We start from the raw sequence: 15979 nt of genomic DNA, 5'->3' as shown, positions 1-15979 counted from the left end.
TGAGACACTTCTATGGAGTTACTTTTATTATGGAGGAACTGGTAGTGCGAAAGCAGCCTCTCAAAATACATAAATGAACAGGTGCACCTGGATTTCAAAGACGTTTTACCTGTAGAAACAGGCAGGCAGCCAGATCCTTAGTTTGCCAGTGTTTGGGCTAAAAATAACGTATTTTGATGAACAAAAATGCATCCTTCGATTTTACTTCCTGTATTATAAAAGTGTATCAGAGCCACGTAAGACACGCTCTAGAAGGTTGTTTTTAGTGTTTCACTTGGCAGCAGTTCTTGATGGAAATAAATGGAAGGAATATTTGATAGGATCCAGTTCTGATTCAGAGCTGGAGTCCTGTCACATAGAACTTGGCTAGTTTATCACTTAGTGGTTTGGGGGGGGCTTTTATTTTAAAGACTTTCAAATAAATAAATATTTAAAAACAGCAATAAACCACCTTTACAAAAAAGAAGCCAACCACAATCCTAACTCTTGCTGTGTTACACGTATTCGAGAGCCCTTGGTCATAAGGAACATGTCAGGCCACTTCTTTGAACTATTTGTTTTGCCTGCAATGCTTTTCCTCTAGATTATTTTTTTAAAGGATTTGCATATTTTTATTTGAAAGGCAGCTTTTATGGAAAGAGAAGGAAAGATGAGGAGACAAGGTCTTCCATTCACTAGTTCACTCCCCAAGTAGCCATAATGACCAGAACTGAGCTGATTGGAAGCCAGGATCCAGGAGCCTCTTCTGGGTTTCCCAGGTGGGTACAGGGTACCAAGCACTTGGGCCATCCTCTGCTGCTTTCTCAGGCTATAAGCAGAGATCTGGTGTAGAAGTGGGGCACCTGGGACACAAACTGGCACCCATTTGGGATACCAGCACCACAGGGTGGAGGATTAGCATGCTGCACCAACCCAGTGGTCTGATTCTTTCAGTTTATAGCTGGGATCCTTTATTCTCACCCATGAAGCACTTTGGGCCACTTTGGAGTTGCCATTGCCTGTCTAATGTGCTTCCCTTAGCATGCAACGTTATTCAGCATACTATGTATGTCTTCTGTCTTACATTTCTCCTCCTAAACCTACCCCTCCTTCCTATTTCTCCTCCTAAAATGTAAAGTCTACTGAGACAGATTTGGGGCTGTTTGGACCACTGTTGTTCTTCAGCGTTTGGAATGGTTTCTGCATGTAATGGACACTTAGCAGTATTTGTAGAAGGACACAATGAATGACGGCATTGTTCTTGCTGGTAATTCTCTCTTTGTCTTACCAATTTGTTTCATGAAAGGAAAAACAGTGAAGTTCTTTAATATTGCTTTATTAACCTTTGATTATTTCTTAAATTTAAAAATGTATTTTAAGGAAATTAGGAGATTTAAAAATAGTTTATGTTGCAAACTTCAGTTTTCCTATTTCTAGTAAAATTTATACTTTTAAATATTTTATTATGATTCTAACAGGAAATGCTTATGTCACAATGTAGGGAAAACGAATTTTGAACAAAATGATTGATAACTCTAAGCTGATGCAGATCAGCAGTACGGACAAAACAGCAAATACGTTACTTATTGTTCTGGCAAATTGTTAGTGTGAACTCTTAAGATGAAGTTTTATAATTTTTCCATTTGAATGTAATACCTGGTTAGTAAAGTGTGAAGGAATGAGGTTTTGTTTTATTGTCCGATCTCTGACTTTGCACACAGGGAGACATGGGCACTGTGGGAGCACCAGGGCCGATGGGCATCCCCGGACTTGGAAGTCAAGGGGAACAGGTAATTCATGCTCCCTTCCTTTATCTTGAGTACAGAACCCTGGAGTGTAATCCTGCAGATATCTTTGGCTGTGAAGTTGAATCGAAGCACAGCAGTGAACGCAGGCCACGGTAACATGGTTTTAGGATGAAAGCTCATTTTTTTTAGACCTCTCAAAAGCTCAAAAAACAGATGGTGTATTTCTGGATCTTTGAATTTTAATATAAAGCCTAGTAACAGGATAAGGGTTTGGAAATAATGGTTCTTCTTTTGAGTTCCCTTTAGAGTGGTCAATTCACCTGTTGGTTTGTAGGAGGTTCTTTTCCCCCTTGAAAGTCTGTAACTACATTCCTCTCTGTCATGCTGGGGAAGTAATGTGTCCCTCACTGCTGGCCACGCACCAGCCAAAAAGGTATTTACATTCAAGGGCCAGCACTGGCGGTAACTTCTTTTAAAGGGCCTTCTGCCAAGTAGAAACCAACCACAGAAGAAAGAGATCTCTGAGGATGCCTTCATGTTTGTGGTTGGAACTCAGCACAAATTCTGATCATTTCTGAAGTAGTTGGCTAATTGTGTTAGATAAAATGGAGATACTAAAGCAATACCATATGTTGTTGTTTGTGATTGTTTCCCTACAAAGTGTTATTTAACGTAGTGACCAGCACGTTCAGATTTATGTTAAATATCTTCATCCAAAAATAGCAAGGCAGTTTGATTAAAATATAAAATTAAGATCTGAATTGTCTTTTGCCTAGAGAATGGCTAATTCTTCCTTCATCTAAGGTAATAGAAAAAGAATTTTAAAAAGGAGATAATTACATATCGTATGATTGACATCTAATTTTGACTTTATTCTAACCTTTCTGCTAATTCATTAGGAGCTATATGCTGATTTCCCTGGCCTGGGCAACAGAAAAGTTGGCTGCCCCTGGCAGAGCTGCTAGTATGCTACGTTAGGAGGATCTCAATGTGGAAGAAGCCAAGAGAAACCAGTAAATAAATATTTAGCTAAAAATCAAGGGCTGGATATTTTAACTACTCAAGGGTCATGGGTTGACTCTACTACCAAGCATTATCAAGCTTTGTGGTTGATCTGCTTGTTTTAGCAGAGCTCCTGTTCTGATCCCAGAAGCAGGTGGATAGGGTTTAGCAGGCTGGGTCTTGTGTCCCTGGTGTTGAGAAAAGAAAGTGATATGTCCAGATGGCCTGTGTATTCTGGACCTCCCTGCCATGGTTTCCTGTGGCCTTTAATGTTGGTCCTCAATAGAGGTGACTTTTCTTTAGGTTACAAAAAAACATCACTTTGATTTCTTTAATTTTCTCATCTTTTTTTCTTTTAATCTTTTGAGAGGAAGAATTTTGAGGTAGATGCATCCTTATGGAAGTGATGACTGTTGGTTAGAAGGATGTGAAAGAAAACTGCTCTGAACAACAAGATGATTGTGTAAGATTTTCAGGCAAATGATAGAAATTCCACCTGTTTGCGCAATTCAGTTTTCTTCTCACTGGTAATCTAATGTGTTCTCTGCATCATTGATCTTCCCTTGTCTCTAGTAGAAATGCTATTTCCCACCCCTCTGTTTGTAAGAGAAAATTTTTGGGGGCGGGGTGGTTGTGACAGCGTGTTTAAAATAGCTCCCAAATAGCCTGCAAATTTTCCTTAAGTATATGGGGTTCTGACCACTTCAGTTGTTTTACAAAATGACATGAACTATAAATAAGCCCACATGTTCACGTGCATGAACATGCCTCTCAGACATCAGTGGATCTCCCCTTTGCATGATAGTACAGGCTAGCTCCATCTTGTGCCTGGAATACATCTGACCAATGGGGATTCTCCTGTGCTTCTGCCCTGGCAAGTCCTGAATGCAGAGGCTGACCCCTCTTCCGGCTGCCCCAGGCCATGTTGCCTTCTCAGATCCAGTCAAGCTCTGGGTCCTCGTGTCCTGAAAGTAGAAGTCAGTCTCTGATGGTTTCCTAGACCACCTTTCTAGACTAGGATAAGGAGAGAAGCAGCACAAACACCATTCATTTCCTATGAGGAAACTATAATCTAGGCCACTTTCCCCAAAGAAAACCCCACCTCCTGCCTTGATTCTTGGTCTTCAGTGTGAGGGACAGAATCCAGCAGTTTGCTGCTCAATGCCTAGGACAAACCTTACCTCGATCAATAATGGAGTATGGACTAAACTTCCACTTTAGAGAATAGAAAAAGTACTGTTATCCAAATATTAATTATACTAATCCTATTTATTTTTTATTTCAAAGGGAATCCAAGGCCCTATTGGGCCTCCAGGCCCCCAGGGGCCTCCAGGACAAGGCTTCCCTGGCCCCAAGGTAATTTCTACATGAAAACAGACTTCAGGATATCTCTGATGCAGATGCTTTCTGGTCAGTGATGGTGTATTTGGGAAAGAGTAAACAGGATTGATTTTAAATTAAGACATTTCTATTTAATGCAAGTGTTGCTGCTATTACTTAACAGTTTGGGAAATGCAGTATATATTCTTCATGCCTTACAAAGTCATCCACAATCTTCATTTACTGTTTGCTGTGTTGCAAGGCCTTGTCTGGCTGCTCAGGAGATAGTAGCAGTTGAGGCTCCCTAGGGGAGAAGTGTCTCTGGTTGGCCAGTTCTCATTCCACCTAGCAGTCTCACAGAAAGTCCAGCTACTAGAGACTTAAAGGGGTGGAGTCACAAAAGATCTGATTATAACTTTTTTTTCTTAATGAACTTGGCAGTCAGATGATCTCCTAAATTGGAACTACTCCTAGTTACTTAAGGAGAGGGGCATGGTTCTTAGGGTTTTGCTGGTTATTGTTTCAAAGTATTATAACATTTTGAAAACTATTTAAAAAATTTTTTTTGAAGAGAGAAAGGGAGAGAAAAATATTTTTTGCCCATCTGCTGGCTCACTCCCAAAGCATCTACAAGAGGCAGAGGGCAGAGCTTAGCCAGACTGAAGACAGGATCAAGTTTTCTGTCTTGTTCTCCCACATGGATGACAGGGGACCAAGCGTTTGGACCATACCTTGCCTTCCCAGGACAGTGGATAGAAAATGAAGCAGCTGGGAGTTGAATTCAGTTGGCAATACGAGATGTCACTCCAGTAAGCTGCTTTATCTTACATTTGTTGGTGGAAGATGCACTTAGGGGATTGAAGGCAGGAATATGTAATTTTTACCTGGTATTACACTCACATACCTGTTTCTTACCAGGGAGAAGTAGGCCAGGTAGGACCTACTGGCCCTAGAGGGCCAATGGGAATTGGAGTGCAAGGTCCAAAGGTGAGTGGGCTCTGTGGCTTGTGGGCATGTAAATAATTCATGTGATCTGAGGTTTCCTTTCTAGTGAGATGCAGTTGCGGGCGGTGTGTGTGTGTGTGTGTGTGTGCGTGTGTGCGTGTGTGCGTGTGTGTGTGTGTGTTCTAACTACATCGCCTCTTTGTCTTAACTTTCTAATCATGGCTGCTCGTGTGCCTGCTGGAAAAGCTGCACTTAGATGCATAGCTTACTAGGTATTTCTGCTGGGGTAGTGCTGCTCTAACAAATAGGTTCCCTTGGGGTAGGCTTCTGTTCATCTAGTCCATTTGGGGGACATGATAGGTTCTCAAGAGCTACTGTCCAAGAAATGGATGGATCTTTAGTTAATCCTTCATAATTTCCATGATTCATCCTGAGAGTGTGTGAGGGCTGGTGAATCATATTTCAAATTTATTTTTTTCTTCCTTTTGTCACATCCTTCAACTTACTTGTAGGTTTACTGTGCTTTTTTATTTTTCCACTAGCTTTTTTTTAGGTTAGTTGTGATGACTTTCAAGTAATTAAATCCCTTTTGCTCTTACAAATTCAGTAAGATCACTTTTATACTGCTTAAAAGTGGCATGTGTTTTTAAAAAGCATTCTAAATGGCTGGGTCATAAATTAACGTGAAAGCATACAGAATTGTTGAATGTCAGAGCTGGAAGTAGTATCAGAGCCCAGATTTAAAATTTTACCTCTGTATTTCTTTGCTGGGGCTGATATAACAAAGCACCGCACATAACAGCTGCAAAAAAAAAAAAATCAGAAAATTATTGTCTTCTTGTCGTAGAGGTGAGAAGTTGGAAATCAAAGTGTCTGTGGTGCCATGATCTCCCCAGATATGCTCTTCCTCTCTTCTTCAAACCTTGGCTTCCTTAGCTTGCAGTTGTGTCTCTGCCTCTCTGAGCACGTGCTGTGCTCATGTTCTTATCCTTAGCAGGACATCAGTTATCCTAAGGTAGGGCACAGCCTGGTGAGTCATGGTAACTTGATTATGTCTCTTGGGCCCCATTTCCAACAGAGGTCCAGAGATATTTGGCAACTTGCTCAAAATCAAATAATTGAGTTGTCATTAATTATGAACCAGATGTCTCATCTCAAAGGCTTTTTTAGAAGACACTGTAAATACAGGTGCATTGCAGATACAAGCTTCTGGAAAGTAAAATCTCTGTTTATCCACTAGGGGGAGCCAGGCTCGATAGGGCTCCCGGGAGAGCCTGGAGTACCGGGAGAAGACGGAGCTTCCGGGAGGAAGGTAATGCCAGGTAGCCCTTATTTCTAAAAACTGCGGAGTCAGATTGAGATCTTAGTCCTGCAGGATCTCAGATTAAACCATTCAGGACAAACAGCGTCTGTTTAAGAAAAAATAAACCGCACAGTTGTGCGTTTTCCCTTTTTCTTGCCATAGAAAGAGTACCAAGTCCAAACCTATAAAGTTGCCACAGCCTCTTCTGTCTGGCTGGCTTTCTGGCCATGGCATTCTGAAGCAACCCAGTTCTCTCAGGCTTTCTAGAAAGTGCATTAATTTAAACTTAAAAAAAAAAAAACTTTCTTTTTTGCACCTCCAAAAGTAGAGTCTGAAAATGTGTCCAGTTAGAAAGGCCATTGTAAAGATTTCCTGAATTATTTTGAGTTGGCATTTGAAATGCTGCTTTTTCAATAAAAGTAGTGAAAAACAGCAGATGGAGAGCTGAAGGTCCTTCTTGTTTTTAAAAAATCCACCCAATGTAGACGAAGAGCCAAAAGAAAGTGTGCTTATTGCTTTGGAAATTGGCTAAGAAACTGTACTTTTTCATAATATTTCATCCACTCTGGTTAAACTGGAGTTTAATGTTAATTCATTTGAGTTGGCAAACCTCTAGATTTGAGGCTATGGTGAAGTTCTGGTCTGTTTGGGAGGAACTCGACTGGTAGGCAGAAGGAACAGGTGGAGCTGGGGTGGGGGTAGGTCATCTTAGATGTCAGTGTCATTTCAGGGAGAAGCAGGGCTTCCAGGAGCCAGAGGCCCCGAGGGACCACCTGGAAGAGGACAGCCTGGCTCCAAGGTATGTAAATGACAGAGTGAAATACACTTTGGGAAGTGAATCACCAACACTGTGAGAGTGAATGGGAACCTTGACACAGCGAGCTAGGCTTGGGAGAAACTGAAGAAAGATCATTCAATACAGCATAAGCCAACTAGGACCGTTAGGTAAGCCAAGGGGAAGGTAGAAGGCTTCAAGATGGAAGCGTTGGTGGAATGCAATGCGACCCAGAGAAGAAGGAGAACATGCAGTGGACAAGAGAGGTTTTTAGAGTTGTGGCATTGCAATAGTTCATGACTTCCACGAAGCTCTTAGAAAGAGGGCTAGGAAGAGGCTGCTTGTCCCAGGCAGGACATGACTCAGCAGCTATGCACTGTTACAGGTAACGGGCTGCTGTTGTCATCCAGGATGTTGTAGATCTATAAGTTAATTTGGTAGGTTTTATTTACTGTAAAATGATAATGATATAGTAACTAATGTTTGGACATTCAGCTGTATTATTATTATTACCTATGTCACTGCTCAATTTTCATGGGCCATAGGGAGTGAATTCTAGCCCTGTACATTCTACCAGGGTCACATCATAAGGTGTAGCAACAACAGCAGCGGTATCACCTGCATATGTTAAAATCCCAACTCTTGGGCCCCAGTGCAGACCTCCTAGGTGTCTGGGGTGTGGGCCCAGCTGTTGTAGGGGCGCTCTCACATGCTCTGCTGGTGACCCCACTGCTCAAGTCTCAAAGCAAGGGGATTGGTGATTATTATCCAACTCTGGGAATGGCCTCAGTCAGCTGCCTGACCCGCAGAGCTCTGGCTCTGGGGAACACAGCACATGCCCAGAGGGAGGGATGTGGGGAGTGGAGTGCTAAAGCAGCTCCTGGGATTTTGGGAGGGGCTGCAGGAAGATGGCGGCTGGCCCAGGGCCAGGAGGCGGAGCTGGTCTCGCCAGCAGGTAAACTGGAAGTCACAGGGATAAGCTAATGTGCCCGCTGGGATTGCTGGCCTATCACGTAGCACCAAGTAGGCCCACGGGGAGAAGTGATTGGTGGAGAACTATATAAAAGTAGCCAGTAAAAGCTAGGGTCTGAGGAAGGACAGACCGAACAATGGGGGACAGACAGACAGACAGATAGATGAAGACGGATGAGAAAGATTGGGGGCGGGCGGAAAGAAGGGTGGCAGAAAGGAGATGGGCAAAGTACGGGAAGAAGAACGGGAGGAAGGGTGACAGAAAGCTGACCAAAGAAGCAGGAAGGAAAGCTAAGGCCAATGGGGACAGGAGCAGCGGAGAGGATTTAAACGCAGCTGCTTTTGGCAGTGAGGGGTCTGGTTCCGGCTTTTCCCGGACCCTCGAGAGCGTGCCTTGTTGTTTTAGTGTCCCCGCTCTTGGGCAGCGGCGGCAGAGGGCCTTACAGGAAGTTTCACAGTGCTGGCAGAATCCCAGCTAAAGGCAGCACAGTTCTTTTGGGGAGCCTTGCCATGCATCCGTACCACTCAGGGGAATGACCAGTGGCAGCTTTCCGCTCTGCCTGAACACCCTCCTTCCGATATCGTCATGGACCTCCTTTGATGGCAAAGAACCGAGGCTGTGCTTTGGCAAATGCCTCATTTTATGTTTCAAAACTGAAAGAGCACAAAACCTCAAAACAGCATGAAAACTCAGGACTGGTTCTCTCTTCTGAAACTGTAAATATCTCACCACCACCTGTTAATAGTCCAGGAGTGCAAAAGAAGCACAAATCCAGACAGAATTCCCAAAGAGCAACAGTAATACTTAGTCTTTCAAAAAACAATGATTCATACTAAACTCATGATCAGAACTACCAGTGCTAAAGTCATCCACTGTACTGGGGAACACTGACCGGTCTGGCCCAAGGGGGCTGGGCCGGGGCATGAGCGGATGTGCGAGGAGAACCTGGCCCTGAGGCCAACCATTGCCAGGCCGCGAGGCGCTCTTCCTGTAACCTCTGTCTTTTTGTAATGAATTTGTCAGGGTGATGAAGGGAAGAAGGGGAGCAAAGGAAACCCAGGACAAAGGGGATTTCCGGGGCCGGAAGGGCCTAAGGTATGTTTCTTACTTTCTTGTTGATGCTTTGGGGATATGGTCATTGGGTCTGGTTTCAATTGATTTCCATTGCAAGTTTGATTTCGTGTTTCCTTCTCAGCAAATACAAAACACCTGCCTCCCAAATCAAGTCTAAACGGAACAATTCCCGGAGTGCAATAGGATGGAATAAAAAAGTCATATAAGCGATGTCATCTTCGTAGAAATACTTACACTTCTAAGAGAGGATCCATTGCCAGGGTCCTCCAGAAACAGCCACTCAGAAGCTGCACTGCAGTTAGGGCCACAGGGGAGCTTGGTTCTTCATCACCTGGGTTTGCTGGACAGCAGCCCTGTTCGGCTCAGACTGGGAGGCAGCTCAGTGGGGGGTTCCTGACTTCCTGGGCAAGAACAGTGAGGCCCTTTGAATATGTCAGGAAAGCAAAACTGCCAAGTGGAAGATGCTAATGGTAAGAAAGACACAAGGGGTATGTTTAAAGCCTGGATGATTAAGCATCACATTTTTAAACAGGTGGAAGTGGCAAGAGAGGAGTAGGAACAACAACAAAAGGCTTCTGCCTTCAGGTGAGCCTGGCTCACCTGTGAGCTTGTTGCAGCTCCGGATGTGGCCACACCATCCATAGACATCTGTACTCCATGGGCGATGAGTCCCTGGCATCGACGTTTCTCTGCTCAGTGTCCTGCGCTGCAGGTAGTTTGGGAAGCACGTTGTGAAGAGTGCCACTGCATCTGAAAGCTTGGCGCTCTTATTCACGGTGCTTGCTTGTGATGTCTTAGCCACTCGCAACATACTTTATCACTGGGTCATTGTAAACAAGACAATCACGTGCTTTCTAAAAGTGGCCTCTTAAAAATGCACAACAAATTTAGTCTAGAAGTCCAATTGCATGTTACTCCCGGTTTAGGTGAAGAGTTGCAGTCAGTAACTGGTTCCTGTATCTTTGGAGGGGGCATTTATCTGTTGCCGGGTCTTGACTGTCATGTGCTCTAGCCTTCCACATATACATTTTAGGATTGGCCCAAACGTGCCCTGGCATGAATGGGGCTGCCATGGGCTGTGTGCTCAGCTTGTTTGCAATGGGTAATCAGTGTGGTAGGAGGCCTCAGCTGGGGAGATGAACACGGCTCCTGCTGGGAAATCTGATTGTGGAGTGGCTTCCGGAGGAAGAGGCTGGCAGGCATTTTCAGAGGACAGGAGCCAGCCAGAGGTAAAATTAGTCACAATCTGAGAACCAAGAGCGTTGGGTTAAAACGCAGCATGAAAATATTCATTCCACCTAAGATAGGTGTTCACAGCTGATTTCTCCCCCAACTGTTTGTTTATTTAAAAGGTAAAAAGAGAGAGCTTACATTTACTTCTTCATTTCTCCAATTCCACATGAGCCAGGGCTCCGCTGGCCAAGTCCAGGAACCCGGAACTCCATTTGTACCTGGCCTGTGATGGCAGCGGCCGGAGCACTCGGCCCATCACTCGTCACCCCCCAGGATGTGCACCAACAGGAAACTGGGGTAGCTAACTGAGGCACTTGGACATGGGCCCCAGGTGTCCCAGCAGCTTCATAATCATTGCCGACTGCCAACAACTTCTTTTTGATAAAGGGCTAGATAAATATTTTAGCTACCTGGGTGCAGATGCAAAATCAAGGAATTACAACTAGGTAAGGATATGAACAAACAGTGCCAATGTTAGGATTCACCAGCCGGGACAGACTGGTTGTGAGCCAAGGATAAAGTTCACTTCAACCTACTCTAGGGCAGGGGCTTCCAAGCTGCTTTGATTAGAAACCCCTGGCAGTAAAATTTTGATTGGAGCCCAATACAGACTTGTCTTTTATTTGTAATCTTTATTTATAAACCGTCATGCTAACCTGTATCATGCTAATATATACATGTTATGAAATTTACATAAATATGTGAAATTTTAAAAGAACAGGCGAAAATAGAGAAGTCCTGGTATTTTCTCCTTACACTCCAGCGAGTCATTTTGAGCCTGGGTGGTGTGTGGGGATAGCTGTGTGTGCTGGTAGTGACTGTGAGTCTCTGGGTTGCTTATGAAGTTCATGTTTCTGGGGCTCAGCTCTAGGTCTTAGTGAACTAGGACCTCTAAGGCTTGAAGCACAGGCCGCTGCATTTGCCAAGCTGTTGCTATGATTCTTCTCCCACATGTGAGGCTCTGTGGTCTACATTCACGTGGGATAGAGGCACTGCCCGTTGCTCCACATCACGTCTTTGAGACTTAGTAATAGTACAAAAAATTTAAAAAGAATTTTCCACTTGAAATATATGTGTTAACCAAAACATGAAATAACCTGCAATGGGAAACTCATATATCTTGAACCAACAAAAGACATAAAGGGTAACATTTTACAGTGTACCCAAAACTTAAGCTGAAAATAGTGTTATCATTAGACAAAAAAAAAAATCTCTCCGAGTTCCTGCCATACAATGCCCATGGGAAACACTATGAATGACCTAATTTTTACTGATGAATAAGAGGATACACAGGAGATAGCATTTCCTGAAATTGTGAATTAATTGAATGTGTTTATTTAAAGGCATTGAAGCCTTGCTGATGGACCAACCTCAGTAGCAGTTAACGGAGTGCTGAAGTGGTTCTCATGCTGGTCTTGGAAACAGAATTCACAGTATCATCTGGAGAGCTGCATTCATGTCTGTGCTTTGGTGGATCTAGTCTTCATATATTCCTCTGCGTAAGGTGTATCTGGTGTTTCTTTCCTTCTTCAGGGTGAGCCAGGGATCATGGGTCCTTTTGGAATGCCAGGAGCATCTGTTCCTGGGTCACCTGGGCCAAAGGTAGGCTTTCCTGGAAATCGTTGTTTTATTTGGGCCTTTGGTGGTTGCAGGAATATGTGTGTAGAGATATAGATCAGGATCTGGCTGAACTAGAATTTTAGTTTTGGAAGTGCCCCCAAAATTGATCCCACTCACCTCCGATATTTCACAAATAAGGGAACTAAAGGCCAGAGACAGAGAGCAATGGCTGGAACCCACATCCCCTCTCCCGGTTCCAAGCTAGTCACCACACCCTGCCTTACCTCTCACAGACGACAGAGCTCAGCGCAGGTGAGAAATCATTGCATCTATTAACAAGAATCTACTAAGAATTAGAATGAAACAAACAAAAATGGTTGAAAAGAACCCTTCTCAATTTTAAGAGCATCAGCAAGCAGACTTGGTCTAAGTATTTGAGTCTAAATTGCCGCATACCATCTTAGTGTGCCTTCTCTAAACAGTTATAGTTGTAACTGACAGGTTGCATTCCCTGCAGATTAGAAATTCCTCTAGTACAGGGCAGAGAGATAGGCTGTGTTGAGGCCTTAGTCGCATGGATTCAGCACATTACAGGTGACCTAACCTCTTTGGGGCTACCCCTTCCCCGTATCCTTGGGTTTTCTCATGCAACCTACAAGCTGTGTCTCTTCTTTGAAATGTGCAGGGAGACAGAGGAGGACCGGGGCTTCCAGGGCCCAAAGGGGAACCTGGCCTTTCTGTTCGAGGATCCAAGGTAGGCTTATTCCTCTTCCTTTCCTTTCCCTGCTTATGCACTTAATATAGAAGAAGTCGATGGTTCTATTTGCAGAATCTTTTTGCTGAAGAATTAAAATGCAATAATGGACTACCCCACTTTTTATTTTTAAGAAGCCAGGCAATCAGATAGCTTATTTTTCATACATGGGGGCATAATAGCTGCCATGGTTAAATTTTCATTCCCTTGACAGTTATTAGTGCTTTTTCTGCTGTAAGTGTGATACAAAAGTTAAATGGCCTCTGGCCTCTTTCAGTTAGTATCCTTGGCTAAATTATCTGTTTTGCAAAACACTGCCCCATAACTTCAAGTTTGGAAGATTTCTGCTAGTTTGTCCTTCAGTTTTGTTTTGTTTTGTTTTTTTTTTTTCAAATGAAAGGAAAATAATTATGGTCGTCCTATCTTTGGTTTTACATGGCAACAAAGCTGTATTTCCCTGCTCACTCCCTTGTACGTGACTGCAAAGTTAAGCATTCGTCACTCAACTGCATGTCAAGCAGGACACCTGTGTGGCTGACCCAGCATCAGCGCTTACTAACTGCATGTTGCTAAGTAGCCTTCAGGCTGACTTCTGTATTCTCTTCTCAAATAATCTCTTCCAAATAAAAGGATTCCTATTCTTAAGCCAATGACTCTTCAACTTGAAACACTCAAGGTCGTTCTTTTAAATGAAATGGAATGCAAAACCTCTTCAGTTAAATGATCCAAGCTGGAGTGGTTCTTACTGTGGGTAGAGTTGGGATCTTCGGCCAACACCGCCCTGCCGTCTCTCATAGTCCTCACCACCAGGGGAACACTGCCCTAGTTTTCCCCTGGACCGAAGGTTTCTTAGCATGCAGGCATTTCAGGGCTAAGATTGGGAAAGTCTTAGGCAAGGTGAATCAAGTTGTTCATCCTGTTTTCCAGAGCCGAAAGTCCACAGTGCCCAAGCTTCTTGTGGAAACCTGAGCAAAGTAGACAACTCAGTCAGAACATGCCGAATTTCTTAATGTGAAAAGAGGACCAGGACCAGTTGTATTTGTGTGCCACTTTTTATAATATTTGACAGCTGTGTATTCAAAATTCACGGTCTATGCTCCTTTCTTCCTACTGATACCACTCTTTGCGGTCCTTGTAAGGTCTATGCAGTGATGAGCCTGTATTCCCACTGGCTCCCCCTCCTGAGCATGGTGGGAAATGGTACTAAAGCTGCCTGCCCTCCCGCCATGCATTTCGCTCATCTCCTGGGCTCCATAACACCCCATCAGCCATTCTGCTCTAATTGTTAGTATGTAAGTTTCAGGAGACTCACATACCTATTTGGTTATCTGGTAGAGTTTCTAGTGCCTGAGTTCAGTTCTGTATGCCACTTTGGGAAGTTCTAAGTCCCGCATGCTTTTCAGTTTCTGATGAACAGACACAGTTGAGAGTGAGTTTTTAGGACATTCCTTGACTCCATGGCTGAAAGTCTGAGGGGTAAAATTCTGTCTGTAAAAATCTTGTGAGGGGCTCTTGATAAAAATCTACCTTTTCCCCCATAAACATTAGCAGTAACAAGCAAGCTGAAGTTTTTGCAAGGAGGAGGAAGATCTATCTGGGAAACATGAGTTTGTAAACTGTAAGGTGCCCCAAGCTACTGCCCCTTGCTGCGTGTGCCAGGGGTTAAGCACTAACAGCTGCTGATAATTTGTTTTGGGCTTGGAAGTTAGACATAAAAACAGAAATGTGAATTATGATTCCAATTTTCCTTTCTGCCTAAGTAGGGACAAGTCACTGTTCGTGCTTGGCTCTTTCTTGTATAAGCCCTAACAGAAATGGGTGCCTGATTTTGAGACATGTCTCAAAATTTAGAGCTTTAACCTTAAGCATATTGCAATAGTGGAGAAAGTGTGAAGTGGCCAGTTCACTTGAGTTAGAGATAGGCCCAAAATTCTTCTGTCCTGAAGACGTTCTTGCTTTCTGTCATATAACTTTAGGAGATCTTCTGCTGACAAATAGCACATAAGTTTTTCTAAATGACGTGTATTTTCTAAAGACAATTTTTTAAAGCAAATTGTTTTATTTATGTGAAAGGCAGACTTACCAAGCCAGCAAGGGAGAAAGGCAGAGCGCTGGCCAGAGCTGTGTTTTGTCTCCCATTTTACTCCTCAAATGGCCGTAATGGCCAGGACTGGGCCGAGCCAAGGCCAGTAGCATGGAAATCCATCGCATTCTCCCATGTGGCTAGCTGCCTTTTCCCACTGCTTTTCCAGTGTATTATTGCGCTGGGTCAGAAGTGGAGCAGTTGGTACTTGAGGCAGTACTCATAAGTTATGCTGGCATCATAGGTCGTGGCTTAACCTACTGCACCAGGACACCAGCCCAGTGATGGTCATTTTTATTTTAAGATTTATTTTTTATTGGAAAGGTAGATTAGGTTAATGTAGAGAAGGAGAGACAGAAAGATCTTCCATCCACTGGTTCACTCCTTGGATGACTGCAATGGCCAGAGCTGAGCTGATCTGAAACCAGGAGCCGGGAGCTTCTTTTGGATTTACTATGGGGGTACAGGGTACCAAGGCTTCAGGCTGTCTTCTCCTGCCTTCCCAGGCTACAAGCAGGGAGCTGGATGGAAGTAGAGCAGCCAGACAATGAACTGGTGCCCATATAGGATCTGGGTACTTGCAAGGTGAGGATTTAGCTATCGAGCCATTGAGCTGGGCTCCATCGATGGTCATTTTTAAGAAGGCTAACTGCATAAAACAAGTCTTTTGGTTTTAATAAGAAAAAGCAACTATTGCCTTTGATTTTCCAATAAAATGCTATGACTTAAAGGATATACAGTTATTATTTTTTCCTTTCCTAATCACTCATTCATTTATAGCAATGAAATGAGAAACTTTTTGGGGAATTAGACTTGGGGCAACATTTTGGCTAGCAAAGTGGCAGTTGGATCTCAGGATGTGCTTGCATGTGAGGAAAGTATGTGAGAGTCCTGGGACTTTTTTTCCTCCTTGGAAAACAAAGGTCTATCTGTTAGGGGAGTTTCCTCCTAATATTCAGAAAACATGGATATTTAAAACATCTATGGCTCTTTATCCAAATATGCTGTGTGACTTGGCAAGGGCTGTTCAAAAAACATGCCAGCAGAATGGAATGTGGTGTCAGAAAGAAATGCTGTAAGTCTTGCAAGTGTAGTGGATTCGTATGCAATGTGCCTTCACTCAAATGGCTCCTGTTCCCGTTCTCTCTCCCCATTTCACTTGAGCCAGACATGGTTCAGAGTTATACACCCGGAAAAGCCCTACCGTCCCAAGGACAACTCTTGCCTCCT

At 43.6% G+C, this 15979-nt stretch overlaps 1 protein-coding gene across 1 annotated transcript in view; it reads left to right on the top strand.

Annotated features, from left to right (window-relative positions):
- Positions 1–15979, top strand: part of COL28A1 (collagen type XXVIII alpha 1 chain) — a 130606-nt gene that overhangs the window by 59532 nt on the left and 55095 nt on the right. The window contains exons 16-23 of the mRNA XM_040964512.1: positions 1701–1769; positions 4017–4085; positions 4968–5036; positions 6235–6306; positions 7028–7096; positions 9069–9140; positions 11886–11954; positions 12598–12666. Of these exons, the coding sequence (XP_040820446.1) occupies positions 1701–1769; positions 4017–4085; positions 4968–5036; positions 6235–6306; positions 7028–7096; positions 9069–9140; positions 11886–11954; positions 12598–12666 (558 nt within the window). The remainder of the gene's footprint in view (positions 1–1700; positions 1770–4016; positions 4086–4967; positions 5037–6234; positions 6307–7027; positions 7097–9068; positions 9141–11885; positions 11955–12597; positions 12667–15979) is intronic.

Source organism: Ochotona curzoniae, unplaced genomic scaffold, assembly GCF_017591425.1.
Source record: "Ochotona curzoniae isolate NIBS_2020 unplaced genomic scaffold, NIBS_Ocur_1.0 scaffold_3835, whole genome shotgun sequence".
NCBI lineage: Eukaryota > Metazoa > Chordata > Mammalia > Lagomorpha > Ochotonidae > Ochotona > Ochotona curzoniae.
This window is presented reverse-complemented; position numbering and strand designations above follow the sequence as displayed.